The sequence below is a fragment of the Tachypleus tridentatus genome, chromosome 10 (assembly GCF_004210375.1).
Source record: "Tachypleus tridentatus isolate NWPU-2018 chromosome 10, ASM421037v1, whole genome shotgun sequence".
Classification (NCBI taxonomy): Eukaryota; Metazoa; Arthropoda; class Merostomata; order Xiphosura; family Limulidae; genus Tachypleus; species Tachypleus tridentatus.
Window position 1 is genome coordinate 169,947,596 of NC_134834.1, and position 19,665 is coordinate 169,967,260.

General features: G+C 31.9%; 1 protein-coding gene across 3 annotated transcripts in view; it reads left to right on the forward strand.

The window, feature by feature from the left end:
• The window catches only part of LOC143230892 (dopamine D2-like receptor), a 186,167-nt gene that overhangs the window by 109,840 nt on the left and 56,662 nt on the right, over positions 1–19,665 (forward strand). For all 3 annotated transcript variants that reach the window (XM_076465181.1, XM_076465182.1, XM_076465183.1), the window contains exon 3: positions 10,984–12,348. In XM_076465181.1, the coding sequence (XP_076321296.1) occupies positions 11,719–12,348 (630 nt within the window). In that variant the 5' untranslated portion in view covers positions 10,984–11,718. The remainder of the gene's footprint in view (positions 1–10,983; positions 12,349–19,665) is intronic.

The following is a 19,665-nucleotide window of genomic DNA, read 5'->3' on the forward strand; positions in this document are numbered from 1 at the left end:
AACACTCCTACGAAAAGTGAGGCCTAATAGGCCCCAGAGCAATTTGAAAGGTTATTAATATTAGACTAATAATTTTGTATTTAAATGAAATTGCCATTTAAATCCATTAATGAATGGATTAACGAGATTCCCACTGTCCCTATCTACTATCTAGCGAAACCACAGCCAGGGGAAAGGGCTTGGAGAAATCAGGACTTGAAACGTCTTTTCGTAGGAGTGTTAAAGTTGCACTTGTATTAATACCGATGTTATTCGCATACTTAATTTTTAAGGTTCTTTTTAATAGGACCGAAAGAGTTCGTTCACTTGAACTTACTCTGAAAACAATTCTTTCATTAAAAATGAATCATCGTTCCTGGGTTTAGACAACAACATTATTAATAAAACATCCAAGTTCAATGTTTTCAATAAAAAAGACACAAATATCTAAGTTATAAACTTTTAACTTCTAAATGGAAATATTTTTAATAAGTTAAGGTGCAACGTTTACTACAGGTAACTTATTAGAAACAATACAATTTGTTCTGCATTACAAGACTTGTACAAACGTGATTTCTCTCAAAGCGTGTTAACCAAAAAAAGTTTTGTTACTACTTATGAGATTATTGGAAGTTTTACAGAAAATCATAACGTTTTCAAAACTTTCACGTTCATACTTTAATTTATATGTGAGTTGTTTAAAGAAATAGTAAATCGCTTTAATGTATTCATTGTCATTGCTTTACTTCCAGTTATATAAGTAATGTTAGATATGCAATTGTTTCGTATGTGGTGTAATAATGTGTAATTAATTAAGTGGTATTAGTTTACATTACTTATATTATTAGCTAAATTTACCATCACAGTAACTTCTCTTTCTAAATCTTATTATTATTTAATTTTCTGTAATATCTTCGTCTTTAAATCCTTTTTAAATCCTTGTTATGAAGATATAACATAATACATAAAAATTAGCTTTCAACTGTACTGTCCTGCTACTTTATATCTAAACAGTAACATGTGTTGTAGAAATTTATCTCAGATCTGATGCTCCTAACTCTGAAACCGTTTAAATGTTTTTTCTTTGGTCACAAAATGGTTTTAGAAGTACCTTAGGAAGTTTTCTTTATACACGATTATACTGTAGTTACATTGTTCAACACAAATTAAACCTACGACGCTACTTTTAGGTAACAAACAGCTAATACTTGTGTGTTCTGTGACTAAGCCATACTCTTTTATTTCTTTAATGATAGCTTCACCAATAATATCGATTAGAAGTCTTAATATATCTAGGTTTCATTAATTTTTATTGTACTTTTATTATGGAGATAGTTTCGCATTGTTAACTTAGTATGTGGATTAAAACTAGCCTGAATTTCCTGAGCTAGACGATCCTTATGAGATAGTAGTGGGTTTACGGCCTAAAGTATCGTTAACAGTTTAGTACTCAACTAATAAAACAATTTAGTTGTTATGATGTGAGGATCTTTTAAACTGATGAGAGTTAAAATTAATGGACTTATAATTGTACATTCTGTTTTATATTTTTTAAACACTGTATACTTAAGGATTTTGAAGAATTAAAGAGTGTATTAGAAGATATTCCAGCCACACTATTTTCACCTTATCTCTTACTGATGACGTATTCCACTCATGCCAGAACTCTCAAGGCCGACTTGGACATAACAAACACAGTAATGGGCGGAACAATATTATATAAGCCATTTATTACAACAACAGCAGTTGTTTTGATATGAACATCTTTTTTAGCTAGCAAAGAATGATTATAATTAATGAACTTGTCATTAGACATGAATATTATGCCTATAATATTTTTAACACTTCGTTCTATATCTAGTTCCTTAAGGATTTTCAATAATTAAAATAATATACAATAACACAATTTCAATCACAATATGTTCGACATATCAACTAAACATATGTTCACACCAAACAACTGTTGTCAAAATAAATGTATAGTATAAATAGTGTTCCGCCAATGCCGTGTTTTCTTGTCCCAGACTCTAAAGAGCTCTGGGCTGAACAAAACTGTAAGCGGACATTGATACGAAAAATATAGTATGGTTGGAATACTGTTATTATATATTATTCTAATTCATGACACTCTTTAAAAGAGTTAACATAAAATAGTGTATTAGAAGTATAATAGGGTTAATATTAATGCCTAATATAAGTCAAATAATTCTCTCTGAGCTGTATAAGTAAGTACTTTATGTAAGTATAATTAGTTGTACTCATTATCAGATTGGATTACCATTTGCTCTAAATACATAGAGTACTCTGATCGAAAGTTAACATTAATTAATATTCACTCTGTGAGTACAAGTGATCATGATATACATTTGAACGAGGTGCTGGAGATAGTCTAATATCTTTTTATTAGTATGAATGCTAATTTGACAAAAATTAAAATAAAACAGCTCGATAAAATACGATCGTTCTGGATGCAGGAAAATATAGATGTATGGTTGATTTGAATTTCTTTATTCAAGTTACTAAAAATTATGCAAGATGAAATTTCGTATTAGAGTTAATTACCAACATCTGAGTGAGTTTCAAACTAAAAGTGGTGCATAATTAAGAATTTTACACTCATTTATGAGTTTAAAATAAATGTGATGTACAGATTTATTGAAGATGCGTATTGACGTACACTCTTTCAGCATCGACAACGCATGATGTAGATTTGATGGTCAGAAAATCGTTATAACACATATATGGGAGTGTTAACAATACTACCAATAGTTCCATGTACACATCGCATTTGTGACGATATAGAAATAAGTTTTATAAAAGTACGGTTATCCCTGTTTATAGATACAGATTTATCAGTAAGAGGTTTATAATTAATAATTCCTACTTAACTGTATGTAAGTAAAAAAAAATATATTGTTACTAAAAGTGGTGCAAAAAATCTTGTATAAGTTATTTAACACAAATTTCATTTAAATCAACATAAGAATTGTAGTCGGAGTATACGTAAGTCGTTTATTTAACAGTTTTAAGCTTGACTTATTTTTTATTAATTAAACTGTTTTGCTAAAATCATATATGCAGCCATTGAAATCCATTTAATAATAAAAAGCTGTACAAATAGTTATTTTTCTTTATATTCATTTAATTAATTTATGTAATCGTTTCATCTTGACTTTAACGTTTACATTTTTTTTTGCCGATTATTTCTGTGTCAGTAACTGTAAAGCACCCTCGACAAAAAGAGGCAATACTTCCTATTGATTTATTTTAGAAATCTCGGTTGACTGAGTGATAAGACTTTTTTTTATGTAGTTATTTGTTTACAAATGTACCTTATTTCTATTACTGATGTTACAACAGTTTCAAATAAAATGATACTTCTCTGGGTTACAGTTTATAAACACAGATTTCGGTTCACAAAAGGGTGTTAAAAGATCAAGTTAAAAATGCAGTTATTCGAGTATCACTTTCTTCGAGACAAAACCAAGTGGTACGAAACTTCTTTGTGATTTGTTAATTTAAGGACCCAAAGATTTATTCATCCCAAGGTTTCTGTGATGTTCTTCAGTTGTTGAGCATTGTGATTGATGGGAGTTTTTCTGCTACAGTGATAAGAAAAGACGAGTGAAACTCCATCAAACATTTCTTTGTCCGAGACAGAGAGGTAAAGAATGTTATTTAAAACTATGTATTCAATAGTTTTTGTTCCTTAATTACTTTCGAATATTAAATAGGACACAATGATGCTTTAGAAATACATTAAGTTTAAATTAAAAAAAAAGGAGTGATTTTAATGATACATTGTAGTTGCTAGCATTCCATTCATAAAGTTCCTTTTTAGCTATTTTGCAACAGCTTATAAAAACTTACGATAGTTGCGTTCATCTAATTTGAATATGAAATTATGATAACGACTTAAGAAACGTAAAGCCAAAGATATTTATTTAGAAGTTAAGTAAAAGTACACTGTTTAACTTTTGATTAATCTAAAAATTCTATCTAGGAATGCACTTAAATTTGTACTGGAGAACAAGCACAACAAGAATGAAGACGTAAGTGCTTGAAATTACAATTTGATAACAAAGTTGTAGACAAGGGTACTAATGGTCTCAAATAATTAATTAAAATTCCAGAAAGATCCTTCGTGTACTACTTATGTTTCAAATCTATTAAAGGAGCAAGTGTAATAAATATCCATTTGTATATCTATTATCCATTTCTTTTGCTTTCAAATTCAAAGACATATTTTTATATTATGAACGTGTACAAATAACATGAGGGACGAAAATATTTGTTTATAATATAGATTGTCTGTTTCCACCACTTCGAATGACGGTCTGCATAGTTTTCGTAAATGTAAACTGTTAGCAGTTTGTGATTTAATCTCTCGTATCTTCAATAATATTTACAGTTCTTATAAACTTCGATTGCAAATACGCTTATTTCTGTCTAACCTAGTAGACTGTTACAAAACTAAAGGTAGTTAGTGATTAGCAAATATTTATTACATTATTTCAAGCAATGTTGGAGCTTCACCACGTCGTTAAAGTCAATGTCGCCACGTTAGCTTATGCTCTATCTGATGATCATACATCACCGTAAAACTCTCATGTCCTAAGTGAACCATCACATCTTGCTAGCTTCTCATAATCCTTTTGGCGTATGAGAATGATTGTTATTCAACGTTTGTTCAATGGTCCGCACAGAAATTCCAACGATTTGATCAGTATGTCTTGGTATAGAATAGTACGAAGATAATTTTTTTAGATGCTTGAAGTATTTAAATGTTGATTGGAAGCTTTATCTCGATGAAGCCTTACTCTGTTCGCCTCGTTTCTAGATTGAAATCATTTTGAATTATATTACATAAGGCCGCTTGGAATGGATTTATTTTTCTCACTAAAGTTTGTGTTTGCTTTATCTCTTCTTACCAAAAGCGATCAACTGTTTGGTATCACACTACGTAAGAAACACCAAAACATGTCAGAATGAATTCTGATACTTTACATCATCTGTGATTGTCACAATACTTGTTGAGTTACATATTCAAAATCCTTCATATATAGACCCGACATGACCAGGTGGTTAGGGCGTAATCTGAGGGCCGCGGGATCGAATCCCCTCACACCAAACATACTTGTCCTTTCAGCCGTGGGGGCGTTATTAAATGAGGGTCAATTTCACTATTCGTTGCTAAAAGAATAACCAAAAAATTGGCGGTGGGCGCTGATGACTAGCTGCCTTCCATTCAGTTTTAAAGTGCTAAATTAGAAATGCCTAGGGCAGATAGCTGTTGTGTAGCTTTGCACGAAATTCAAAAACAAACAATAATCTAATATGACTTACTTGTTCCTCGGATAATATGTACAAGTCAGAAAGAATTATAAAATGTTTGAAGACCGATCAGCATAATAAACAAGGAATTCTGTTGTTGTTTTTTTTAAATGGGTTAACACTCACTCTCAGAACTTATATTGTCGAACGTGTAAATATCTAATAATTTATAAGAACTCGTGATCTTATGCCATATTTCGTAAGATTGTCGCAGGAAATCCTGTACGCTAACCGCCGAATTAAACACATCTTTATATGTACATTCTGTGTGACACGTTCATCACTTCAGTTGGAAAGCGTGTGTGCGTTTACTTATAGCAAAGTCACATCGAGCTATTTGCTGAGTCCATCGAGATGAATCGAGTCCCTGAATTTAGCGTTATAAATCCGCAGACTTACCGCTGTACCATCGGGACACAGTTAGAAAGTTAAATGGAATGAACATTTTGAATTAGTTCTAGTTTTAAGAAATCGTAAGATAACTTATGAATAAAAATAAAACGGCGAGTTTGTTATTAGCTTAATAAATCTAAAACGTATATTTTAAATCACTTATAAGTTTCAAAAATAATGGTTGCAAAGTATTTACTCAGAAATAGTGTAAAGAATCACTGAAGTTGTTGTTGAAATAGATAACCAAACTAATGAGTTGTCGTTAGATAGCGCTTTAATCGATTTCATTGTCTGTGTGTCATGTCTAAGTTCGTAATTAGCAAATCTGTAATAATCAGTACAGATTAGCACGTTCATGATTTATCGATGTAACTTATCAGACCTGATGAAGATATATAGAAATAAATCAAAACCTCATCTAACCATTAATTAATTCATTAGGAAAGTTAACAATTTTACTAAATTTTACTAAATTCGAGGCCTGGCATGGCCTAGCGCGTTAAGGCGTGCGCTTCGTAATCTGAGGGTCGCGGGTTCGCGCCCAAGTCGCGCCAAACATGCTCGCCCTCCCAGCCGTGGGGGCGTTATAATGTGACGGTCAATCCCACTTTTCGTTGGTAAAAGAGTAGCCCAAGAGTTGGCGGTGGGTGGTGATGACTAGCTGCCTTCCCTCTAGTCTTATACTGCTAAATTAGGGACGGCTAGCACAGATAGCCCTCGAGTAGCTTTGTGCGAAATTTCAAAAAAACAAACTAACTAAATTCGAACTGTTCGCCACGTGCTGAGTAATTTTATTTCTTTTTTCTAAATAAACACATTGAATTATTTTAAAATTAAAAAAGTATCTGTCTTATCATGAAGGGTAAAATAAGTCTTAACAAAAAGAAAGTTAACAAAATATATTTACCGTTTTCTTTATATATTAATAACTACTAAATAATTCAATACATTAGACAATATACCAGCGATCATATATTCATGAAGTAATACATGAAGGTTATATAATACTTGAGAGTTTTGTTTTAAATGTTTCTTCTAGCCAAAACAGAAAAATTAATTATTGTTCAAGTATCAGTCCATGTTCAATGTTGCGACATAAATGGCTTATTTTGAGAAGATTAAAGCAACTGGGAAATTCAGCCACATTTTGTACTGTCTGCGAATATATGTCGTGATGTTGAAAAATATCACATGAGTCGGGAGTGAGCACTATAATAGGATTTTTCTTTAATTTTAATCTTTTAGACATAATTAGTTTTAATTCTGTTGAATCTTATTTTTTAAATAATTATCAATGCTTTTATGGAGTTTCGAATACCTTTTACCTCATCATATGGCAACATAATTTTGGTATGTGAATATGTTACGACATTTCGCCGGATTCATCATTTGATATTATACAACGGACCAACTGTTTAACGATTGTACGTCTATATGTAAATACATATATATAGAATTCTGTTCTTTTACTAAAGGTGAAATTGAAAAGAGAAATCTGGTGATTTCTGGTGGAAATAAATTGTATATATATATATATATACATACACGTTTGTTAATACTTCTAATTATAATCACATTTAGGACAAATTTCTTCGCATTGTTGACTAGCCATACAGAACTAAAGACTAATCACTTTTTTAATCTAGCCAAAACATCTTGAGATATTAACGGAATTACGCTCGAAAATACATTTAACGGCAGAGATACCCAACTAATGGCTCAATATATTTTAATCATTATAAGCTTAGGTTTAATGGGACTTTGTTTTAATAGTATTAAGAATTTCTAGTCAGTTTGTTGTACCGGATTGTTTTTCGATAATGGATACAATATTTTAAAACCTTTTTTAGCCCTGATATACATAGTTAGTTATCTTAATAAGAAATTATAATAATTAACTATGCAAAGAAAATTATTCATCTATCTTTACTTTTAACTACCTCGATTCATTTGAGCATTTAGGAATGTTTGAAGAAACTTACTTCGGGTAATGATGTAATTAACTATATTACCATAACCAGGCAGTAATATAAAAACATCCTTAGTTTTTTATGTATATTTGAACATAATTAGTTCCCTAAATCTGTTATATGCAATATATGTAGTTTCTGGAATTTAATTAATCTTTATGTTTTATAGTTTTAGACTGAAATAATCAATTATAATCCTACGGTGGTTCTTCAGAATGTATACAGTTTTTGTTTCGTTAAGTTTCGTTAATCTCTTTCGGTTGTATGTACTCATAGGAATAATTTTTTTTTTTCTCACTTGTATAATACACATTTGTGATACGACAGTATTGAAGGTATTTATATCAGCAGTAGCATTTAGGACTTTGAAAATTCTAGCTTTGCTGTTTTAATAAGTCCTAGTATCTGGAATATGCAAACATCATCATTTTTTTTACTCTCTGCATTACATTTTGTTAATTGTGTTAAATTTAAGAACTTATACAAGCAGCAATTCTATGTCCTAAAACAGTTGAGTTATATTTACACTTTTACAATAAATAGCTTTTGTTTTAATATGCTCAGCTTATTTTAATCAAATAGAAATTTTATTATAAGGATATTCCTAAGTTAAGTATGTATGATAGTCCTATCAATGTTGCTCAATCAAGATAATCTTGTATTGTTTTCGCTATGCTCCAGTTCTCTGATGAGTCAGTTGTAAGTTTTCTAACTTAGAACACTAAAACCTAGTGTTTGGTTTCTCGTGGTAGATAGAAATCAGATAGTACTCTGAGGAAAACAACCAGCTATGATAATTGAAAAAGTAGATTGCCGTATTGAATATTCGTATTACGTAGTACCCGCCTAAAACCATTTGACGTTAGATTTGAATGTGACATTCATTGAATAAATAAAGAAATTATCATTGACCCTGAATGATACTTCATGCTCAAGCGCCGCCAATAGCAGCCGCAGGTTATTCACCTCTAATCCGAAATCTATGTTTAGTGAAGGTTTAATAGTGTTGATATAAAATTATTCTTTGATTTTTCTTGTCTTCCAGAATTTGTCTGTGTCGATGAATCTAGTTTTCTCCCATTTTATTCTGTGTCCAGTTGACGTGGCGTGCTCTGCAGTGGCTGAATTTTGTGTTTTTATGAGTCTTGTACTATCTTTATGTTCTTTATTCTTGTCACAAGTTTTCTTCTCGTTTATCCAATGTATGTATCGTTGTAGGAACACGGAATTTCTTAGATGACGTATTTGAGATTCTCTTTGGTAGGTCGCTGTTTGTTTTTTGCCAGAATGGACTTTAAGATATTGTAGGATTTCCACCAGACTTCTATGTTGAATTTTTTGGCTATGTGTTTGAGTTTTTCACTGAAATGTTGTAGGTATGGTAGGTAAATGGAGGTAGAGGTGGTGATTTTCTTTTCTTTCTGTCGTGGTCTTTTTCAAGGAGTTTTTGATGAAGGAGGAGGTGTAACCATTCTGTTCAAAACTCTCTACGATCTTTTGGTGTTCTGCTTCGATGGATGTCTTATCGCAAATATTTTCTGCTCTCTTGTTTAGGCATTGAATTATACCAAGTTTTATCAAGGTTGGATGATAGGACTGGAAGTGCAGGAAGTTCGTGTGGGTGAGTTTTCTGTATACAGTTATAGTTATTTGTCTTACTTGTTTGTTGATGAGTATGTTTAGAAACGACAGACTGTTTTGTTCCTCTATTTTCATAATGAAGTGGTTTCTTTTGTCTACGAAATTGAGATGTTCTAAGAAGGCTGGTAAGTTTCATGACCGTGGGGCTAAATAACGAAGGTGTCATCGGCATAACTTCTGTAGAAACTTGGTTTTATAGGTGTAAATAAAAGGGCTCTTTCTTCAAAACCTTCCATGAAAACGTCTGCAAGGATTGCAGGGAATGGTGATCTCATAGCTAAACCATCTGTTTGTTCGTAGCATTCCTCGTTGTATTGGTTGATTGTAGGCAAATAATTAGTTCCATTATGGCGTATATTTTTATATCTGTTCTATGTTGTAGAGAGTTGTCATTCAGCAGTCGTTGTCTGGTGATGTGAAGAGTTTCTGAGGTTAGAACATTGGTAAATAGATCTGTGACGTCAAAACTGACCTTAATATCTTGCAGTTTGTGAGTGGAGATAAGATAGGTGCTAGGAAAGTAGCCAATTGATGGCAAGGTGGGTTTTGAGCACCTACGATAGGCCTTAGAGGTATATTAGGTTTATATTAACGCTATTAGACCTTTAATAAACAGGGATTCCGAATTAGAGGTGAGTAACCTGTGGCTGCTATTGGTTAAATCTACAGAAAATCTTTCCTCAAATCAGAGACAGTGATAGTAAAACTAATCATAACACGCTCTCCACAATCGACCAGGAGGCTATAAAAGACCAACAACAATTACACACACATTGACCTGAAGACAATAGGCGGAAGACTTTCGAAACTTTGTTCCTTACACTTGTGTCTTCGCAACAGGAAGTTGCCGTCAATTCTAGAGTTTCATAAGGAAATCCTTAGGTTCAGGTTTAACCGTCCAAAAGGAAGCAGTCAAAAGGACCTTGTCCGAGATTTTCAACCGTATTACGCAAATGACAGTCATTTTTATTTTTATAAGTATCCACATACTGAAAGTGTATAATATCTTTAGTAGCATATTTTCTCAAACCTCGAACCTTCCGATCGGTAGTCTACTATGCTAACCACTACGCCGCTCACGATCGAAATAAATAAAGAAGTTTTAATAAAATGTATTGCTCTTTTTATTGTTTTAACAATAAATATCATCTGTATTAATCATTTGTCTTAATAGCAAATGAGCACAAGAATGCATTAACATATTACAAGAGCATATACGTTAAGTATAAGTACATTATAAAAGCAATATATTAATTATAGAAATGTATTTACAAAAATAATACAAGTGAATATTTCTGTAGTTTAAACGTCTAAGAACAACGCAGCTGTTACTTTTCAAAAATAAAAACAGTTTAAATAAAAATGCATATTATTAGCGTTACACAAATTATAAAAAAAGATACATTAACCTGACATTATACCACGCTCTGGTAATTGAAAAGATGTAACCATTTCCTTTAGAGATTGTATTAGAATCGTATTCATTAACGTGAACGTAAAAGAAACTCTGTGTGGTTGATATTTGGTCGTTAATCTCTATATAAATATACATAAAAGAAGATTAACAATTTAACTTCATTTCTGCTTTTCTTCTTTAAGCTTAAGTCTTATTTAAATTAGATATGTCCATACAATATTCACAACACTTGTTTTCTCTTTTTTACAGAATTACTTTCCGTAAACTGCTAGAACAGCTGAAACGCAAGTCTGAAAACAAGTTCGAAAGGTTATCATTACTTCTGGTGTAAATTATTGTGCAAGGCAACGTTCAATTTCATCCTAGTATTACTGCTTCTATTCTTTACTGGGCGAATCTTTAAGCTCTGAGAAACTAATTATATTCCGGTCAAAAGAGAACATAAAGCCGCCACAAATCTTTACTTATTGACCTTAAACTCGAAAGTTGATCCGATTATATTCGACTCTACTGGAAGAAAAAAGAATTAAAAGTCGAACGTGGTCGAAGTAATCTTTGTTAACTAGCTATCTTCGGGTCACGCTATCGTGTCTTACAAACAAGCCATAAAACGAAGATTGATACCGTTCTCAACCATCCTATCAACATATTACTTTTATAAAGTGTCAAACGAAAATAATTTTTCTTAAGCGATCAAATAGTTTTGGTGAAGTATCGATACAGAACAGCAGACATATTTCTTAGTACGATGTAATTTTTATCTGTATCAGATTTATTCAGTGCTCATTTTAATAACTTATGAAAGTTCGTTTCAAATACTGATTAGAAAAAGATATGGATCTGTTTTTATTTAAATTACTTATTATCAGCCAAGTTTTTGTACAGTTATAACTAAAAATACGACATGAAAGGCTCCGTTGTCAGTTATTTCAAACTGTAAATGCCAGTTCGTTGAATCAACAGTCCCCGTTGTACTTGAATATTATGACGTCATTAGGACTAACAGCTAAAACTGCAGTATTTCCCATTACTTCTACAGCTTCTCTGGACGAGATATTACCAGAAAAGAATGAAACTGTTGCAAGAAGAAATTCTGTTCCTTGGATATTTCAAGGAAAACAATCGTCCTTGTTCGAAGTTCCGTCTATCAATAGATCTATCTCGGATGGTTTCTATGTTGCATTAAACCAATCACGACATTTTAAAGGTAATTCAGATTTTAACTTGTTAAACGAAACCTGGTTAACGAATATTACCTATTCTTTACCTGAGGTTATGTTAGGTTCCGCTGAAGCTCTGGACGGCGAAGATCAGTTGTCTCCAGTTGTTGGTAATGGAAATGAATATAACTGGACTGATCGTATGGAAAACCAGACAGAGGTACTCTCCTCAACTCTTGAAATTCCGGAAGCTGTTTATGAAGTCGTGAAAGGTTACTGGGCACTTCTGCTTGTTCTGCTACCAGTATTTGCTGTTTTTGGTAATATTTTAGTTATTCTAAGCGTGTATCGAGAACGTAGTCTTCGAAGCGCTACCAACTACTTCATCGTCAGTCTCGCCTTTGCTGATCTTTTGGTGTCTGCTGTGGTTATGCCTTTCGCTGTTTACGTTCTGGTAAGTATGTTTTTTAATCATGTATCATCTTGCGTATTTGATTGCCGATAGATTTAAGAGATTGGCTTACGTTATTCTCAGATAGCCTTCGCATCACTTGCCTCTGTAGTTTAAGTAATATTTTTAACATGTGTTAACTATAGTTATACATAGCTACTGCACTATATCAGACATTAATCATCATTCGAAATATATATACACCATCACCCAGCAAAAATACCAGACGGTGTAATAGGACCTTTTCTCTTGTGTTAGACGCCAACTATCATGAAAAATGTGTTTATTATAGTCTATCAGAAGTAAACATAATGTAACAAGATTCCTTCTACTATTTATCAGACAGCCACCATTAACAGGTATTTACTATCATATGTCATAAACATCACCAATCATTATCTAATAAAACAGATACTACAATACATAATATTATCAAATACCTGCTATTATGTAGGACATTAAGATTATATAAGATATGTAACTATGTAATAATACACCTGGTATTAAGTTTAAGACACGTACTGTTGCTTACTATTATATTCTCTGAGATACAACAAACATACTTTTCTCATGACAATTGTAAATATCGTGGTGTGAGTATAATACTGGTGGAAGAATGAATAATGCCAATGATTAAAAGAAAAAAAATCGAGTTTGTTCATATCATGTATTTTCTTGAATGTCCTACTGTGTGTCATCGGTAAGCTTAATTCACAATACTCTGGGATTCGATTCCTCGTATTATATTATAGAGCAGATAGTCCATTTTGTGTAGCTTTTGACAACTATAAATGTTTCTTGCCAACAGTTTCAATTCTCATTAAATTTTTAATATTTTTATATTTAATTACTCGTGTGAGTTAAATGTTCATGTCACTAAGAAAAACGTTTCTAATTCAGAGTTTATTTCTGGTATTATTTGTACTAAATGTGAGTGACGAAAAAAACTAAAGACACATAAAAAGAAACTAGCAAAACTGTTTTAGCTATTTGTTTTAAGCGCAAGTTTGCACAGTGAACTGTTTGCGCTGTGAATTTTAAAAACTACAAGTTCGCTAGCTTTCTGTCGATTCATCAGATAGCTCAAAGCATTATGAATATGAATACCTTTAGGATAGGATTTGAAAAATTATTTTTACATGCTCGAGCACTAAAATGAGGTGATATGCAAGTGGCTTTTCATTCCACGCATATGAATATTTAGCTCCATTTTATAAGAGTTCTGTCTATAAATTGTTATCAAGTATTTATTAAAATAATATTTAAGAACATAATAGTTTTAACGTGAGTGTAACCGAATAATGATGTTAAGAAATAAAAATGTTGGCGTATGTTTCAATATTGCTTTAATTTCCATGGTGCCAGAACTAGGAAACTCGAGCAAATTAAGTTTATTATAAGAGCGTGAGGAAAGAAAAAATAATAATTTTTTTTCATTTTTATGGACCGCATTTATAGCTTCAGTTGATTGGTATTAAACATAATTTACTTTTGAGGTTCATTCATTCTTATGATAAAATATTTCTGTCTCTCACAAATACCATAATGTATGAATTTACCTGCTTTTAAAGTCACAAATTTATAGATAAATAATCTTAAACTAACTCATACGTTAATTTCAATGTATATTACAATATTGTTAATTAATTCAACAGAAAAGTAACCAAAGGATACAGTCGTGAGGTGCAGGATAATACAGTGAACTACGTAACAATAAGTTGAACTATGTGTATATATAATAAAAAAAGTTACTTTTTAGGTGTAATTTAGCTTTGCAAAGAGATTTTTTACGTGGTTACGTAAACCAATAAAAACGTACATTTTAGGATAAATTATAACTATATGAAAGTAATATGAAATGATAAAAACTGTTGTTGTAGGACATATCAACATCAAGACATAGTTATTTACTTATATAAAATGAGCTATATAAAGATTAATTTGCCCACTTATCCAAAGACATAAAACAGTTAATGCTTAGTTAGGGTAAACAGGGCCTTTTATAGCTTCATATGTAGATCGATTAAGTTTACACGTGTTAATAAATTCATAATAAAGCTAACTTAGGGTTGTAGTGTAGCTATGCGCTCAGAAACAATTAAATTTGTACACTCATATAAACTGGTAAACATGGACTCGTTGTTAGCAACACAATTTTATATATATATATATATAGAACAAATGACATATACAGGTTTACATAAAATCGATTTTACATAGTATTCTATTAATTCCAACTCAATTATATATCCCCCGGTTGGATTGCAATAGACATCAGTGGTTACGATGGTAAAATTTGGGTTTCGATTCCTGCAGATGGCACATTGTGTAGCTTTGCGCTAAAAATCAACTATGCTTTTATTAAAACTGCCAGATCTGTGTACATTCTTTGTCTGTAGAACAAAGTGTGGTAATACAATTACTGTTATGTGTTCAGAAAAATTTGTCTATATAGATTCACCAATCCTGATGCTTTTCTGAATGTATGGTAGCTTAACATTTTGTGTAGGTTAGCGTTTTATACTTGTTGTCAGAACATTAGTTAGAAGACGGTGCTTATCACTGTTACACGTTGAAATATGAAACGTGATTTATTAATATGATGACTGACTGCAAGAGCTTTTAGGTAAAATATGAAATCTCAGAAGACGAGATTAGTCTTAAAATATGTGGTGGTTCGCATGTATGAAATCTGGTCGTTACACATTTCCCAAGACGCGTGGAGTTTCATAAAAGGAAAAATGGCTGTTACAATCTCCTATAAAGAATAATCCGAAAGGAATATCTTGAGCTCAACATAATGGTATGCTCGGCTAAATAACAAAATTCGCGTGTACAATATCAAATCAGTGTCATTAATAATGAAAAAATAATAATGTTATACTGTATGTTTTAGTGATTTTTTAAATTATATTTTCTGAAAAGCTTTTGTTAGACATGAATTATTAACATTAAAACATTTGTAAATAATAAACATATTCCCCAGATCTGAATGTGATAAGTTAGTTTAGGTATATGACTGATAGAGTCGACACAGGCGCTTCACTAAGAACTTTACTATTACATCAAAATTATCTTAGCTGTGCTTAAACCTACACCCAAAAACAAAGTCATCGTTTGAGGAATATGACTATAAACCTTTTACACAAACATGCAGGAAGATATTTCTCCAGCTATTTGAGGACTGTTATGCATAGGCGTTCTTCAACAGTAGTTATTATTGTTTTTTGTCACAGTTACTTTACTATTCTCGAAGGGATTTTTCTAATATCTGAAGTATATTTTAGCTATATACAAAATTTCCAAAACTTTCCTTTCATTTCATGAACAAAAGTAAGTCTAGTTAATCCCATGACATCTAGAATGTAAATATTACAAAATACGAATCCAAATATTTACGTTTTGCTATATGAGCAGGAGCGTTGTTATAGTCAGTAGGTATAAGACCACTACATAAAAACATATCCTTTGTAATGTTTTTCTCTGTGTTTTCCTGTTTATACGAACATTCTTTAATAATCGACCAAATTTAAGTAAACCACGTTGATTTTGTTATCGTCAAAAGTTTCTAAGTACTTGTTTTTCAGAAAAAACAAACTTTACCCTGTTTTGTGATATAATGAGTTTATTCATTTACTGTATAACAACCCTCATGGATCAGAAGTTCACGAAAACAATTGCTGTTTTTTAATCAATCCACACTTGCTTATCGATTAAAAATTCCTTATAAATGCGTTGCTTCACATTTTAGTCTGTTTCCTATTTACCTTAGTGATACGTTTGTTCCTCGCGGTTTCTATATTACAACGCTCTAATATTGTTTTCTTTCCTTCTTCTGAGCAGGTTAAGTTATAAATAAGACTTTTTCTTTCCCTTTAAACACATTTTGTAGAATGTGTTTAATTTTTTATGTTTCATAAGTGCAAGAAAATGTTTTGGGTTCTGTGGAACAGGAATTGAACAGGAATACTTTTATTAACACCAGATATAGTTTTACTAACGCTAAGTTTTTCACTAATTTATTGTTATAATTCTATATTTGCTACATCTATATCTCTTTTAAAATTACTATCAATTATTATTTTTATTACCTGTGGTTTTAAACGTTTGTGTAAGTTAACCTTTCTTTATATACTGAAATTCTTATAAAGAAATGCTGAATTATCTTCAGAACCATTCACTTTCAGTTTGGAATAAAAGTAAATGGATGTATAATTCTACTGTTCAGTAGATTCCTGTAGTTTAGTTAATTATAGTTACGGGTTTTTATTTATCACTGTGATCGTTTAATATTAATTAGATTGTTGTTGTTTTTTAAACAAACTTTCATTTATATCCTTGTGACGTATACGTAAGACAGCTAACTTAAACAAAGCAAGCACTTTAAGATTTTGTGAATATAGATTTCACTCACAAATTTTAAATACGTGTCTGCTTACTTTTGTTTCATTGTTTTCACTATCTTCTACATAGCTGTTAGTTAGTTTTCCGGTAAACGTTTTCTTTATATGTAATTTTTAAAAGCTTCATTTAACTTTCGTGTTTTGTTTGTATATAGAAGCCTCTTTGTCGAACTGATCTTTTCTCACAATATATTAAGGAACAATTAAACAATAAAGAACAAAATTAGAAAAATTACAGCAAAACGTTTTTGCCAGTGATTACTATTTTACCCTATCATTGATCACATTAAAAGTATATAAAAATCAAACTCACAATGCACAGAATTATGACTTAAACATGTACAAAGGAAAAACCAATCTGATGGTGTACTATAACAATTACTCACAATACAGAAACTAGACATTTTATCAATCGAAAAAAGAAGCCAACAGTCTGTACACTGCACACGTTGAAAGATATTCATGACTAAAAAAAAATCAAAGATTAAACTATGTTCCTGCAGCTCTTAAAGAAGTGAATGAAAATATATTATTCAGACAAAATTCGTGTAGTGACCGTTTATTTTCTAAGTCTTTCTGTTCGACGTGTGATAATATTTATGAGTTATTTTTGTGTTTATTGTTCTACTTAAATAACCTTTGTGGATGTCGAATTGATGGCACTTTTGACAGATCGGATTTTAAAGTAATTAGGTGTGACTGGGGGTTTTCACACTCCGGTCCCAGTGTTCCAGTACAATCACGTTTGATTCATATTTCATAGTCTCTCCAATATTACTTTTGGTTTAATCAACTAGGGAAGTAAATCGAAAAATATCGTGTAGCTGCATATTTCATGCACTGCGGATTCTTATCTATATAGAAATTGATTAGTACAAAGTAATGAAGAATGATAATGTTTTGCGTTCTATAATTAATACAAGCATTAATAAATATAAAATGAAGTCAACACAGTTGTCATGAAAACTCGCTGTGTTTTCAGGTGAAATAAGGAAAACAAGTGAAAATAACGGATATTTGAACATGCTTTGACATATTTAAAAAGGTTGTGACAAAACACACACTCACATATAAATATATATATGGACTTGCCAACACATCGTTAAAAATGTAAAACTATTTACACATACATAAAAAGGACGGATTTTTCAGTTTTGTTATTACAGTAGTCCAGAATCTCTGACATATTACTTTATTGTACCAATAGTTTGGTTGTTTTAAGTTTCGCGCGAAGACACACGAGGTCCATCTATGCATAGCTGTCCCTAATTTAGCAGCGTAAGACTAGAGGAAAGGTAACTAATCATCACCACCCACCGCCAACTATTGGGCTATACTTTTACTAAGGAATAGTGAGATTAACCGTAACATTATAACACCCCCAAGACTGAAAGGACCACGATCTTTAGTGCGACGGGGAGTTGAAACCGCGAGTCGGAGAGTACGAGTGAAGCGCCCTAAGCACCTGACTATGCAGAGCCCATGTACACCTCCAGAAAATCCAAATATTTCTCATGAAGAAACAGAATTATGACTAAAGAAAGTGCGAGAAAGAACATGACAACGATGTTGTGTTGTAGCAAAAAAATGCTATTGACGATTAATATTTATTTGTGTGGAATTGTTATTTTTTAGCTTCTTCAAAAGATAGATGTATTTAAAGAGTACCGATTAAATTCACTTTAAAAGATGGTTCATGAGCTCGAGAACTCGGTGAACTATCTGAAAGTTGTTTTTTCTTATGATTTAAATAAAAGTAATTATATCCTTAAACCTATAACCATATATATATATATATGTCTGTACTTTTTTCATAGGCTCGGCGTGGCCAGGTGGTTAAGGCACTCGATTCGTAATCTGAGAGTTGTGGGCTCGAATCCCCGTTGCACCAAACATGCTCGCCCTTTCAGCTGTGGGGGCATTATAATGTGACGGTTAATTCCACTATTTGGTGCTAAAAGAGTAACCAAGAGCTGGCGATGGGTGGTGATGACTATCTGTCTTCACTTACACTGCTAAATTAGGGACGGCTAGCACAGATAGCCCTCGTGTAGCTTTGCGCGAAATTCAAAACACACCAAACTTTTCCCATAGTTTGCACAAAACTACACAACAGTTATGAACTCATATACTAAGGCTAATGTAGATAGTAAACTGTAACCAAACCAAACTCTTTTCTGACTGATTGGCGAGGTTTGACCATCATTGCTATAGCGCATACACATCTCTAAAGTCCATAGAGAACCATTAACTATCTTATTCCTAGCTCAGTGGTCTAACCCTAGTCAATGTTCAGCTTGAGCTTATACTCTTATAGATTACAGGCAATTATCTAATTGATAATTCCATGGTTAATAGCACACATGTTTGCCACGTGAATATCCATCATTCTTTAAATGCTTATCAGTCATTTACCATTCATAAACTTTTTTTTTTCTGTGTAACAGAATACTTTATTACTTGTTATGTGAGTTAGAACAACAGAGCACTTAACATACAGCGCGACAAACAAATAAATTGCTAAAAAAAACTGGACCTTTTCTATTAATAAAAAATGCCTAAAATGCTTGATGGGACTAAGTAATTGCTTTACCATGATTACAGAACGTAATTATCTGGACAGCACGCAGCTAAGAAACTGTTGTTGTCGCTAATGATTTATAGCAAAAGCTACACAGATGACTATATGAGCTCTGTTCACCACGGAGAATCGAGCCCCGGATTTTAACTTGAAAGGTCATAAACTTTACCGCTAACCCTTAGGGTGGATCAGCTACATGAAACACTTACAAGTCAAATGGACGTATTCTGTTATATTAGATGAGGCTAAGATAAGTGACGTTGAGTAAATAGCTGTGTGAAAAATCTTAGAATATGACTGTGTGCGAGAAAAATATACTTTCATTGACACAGTGGT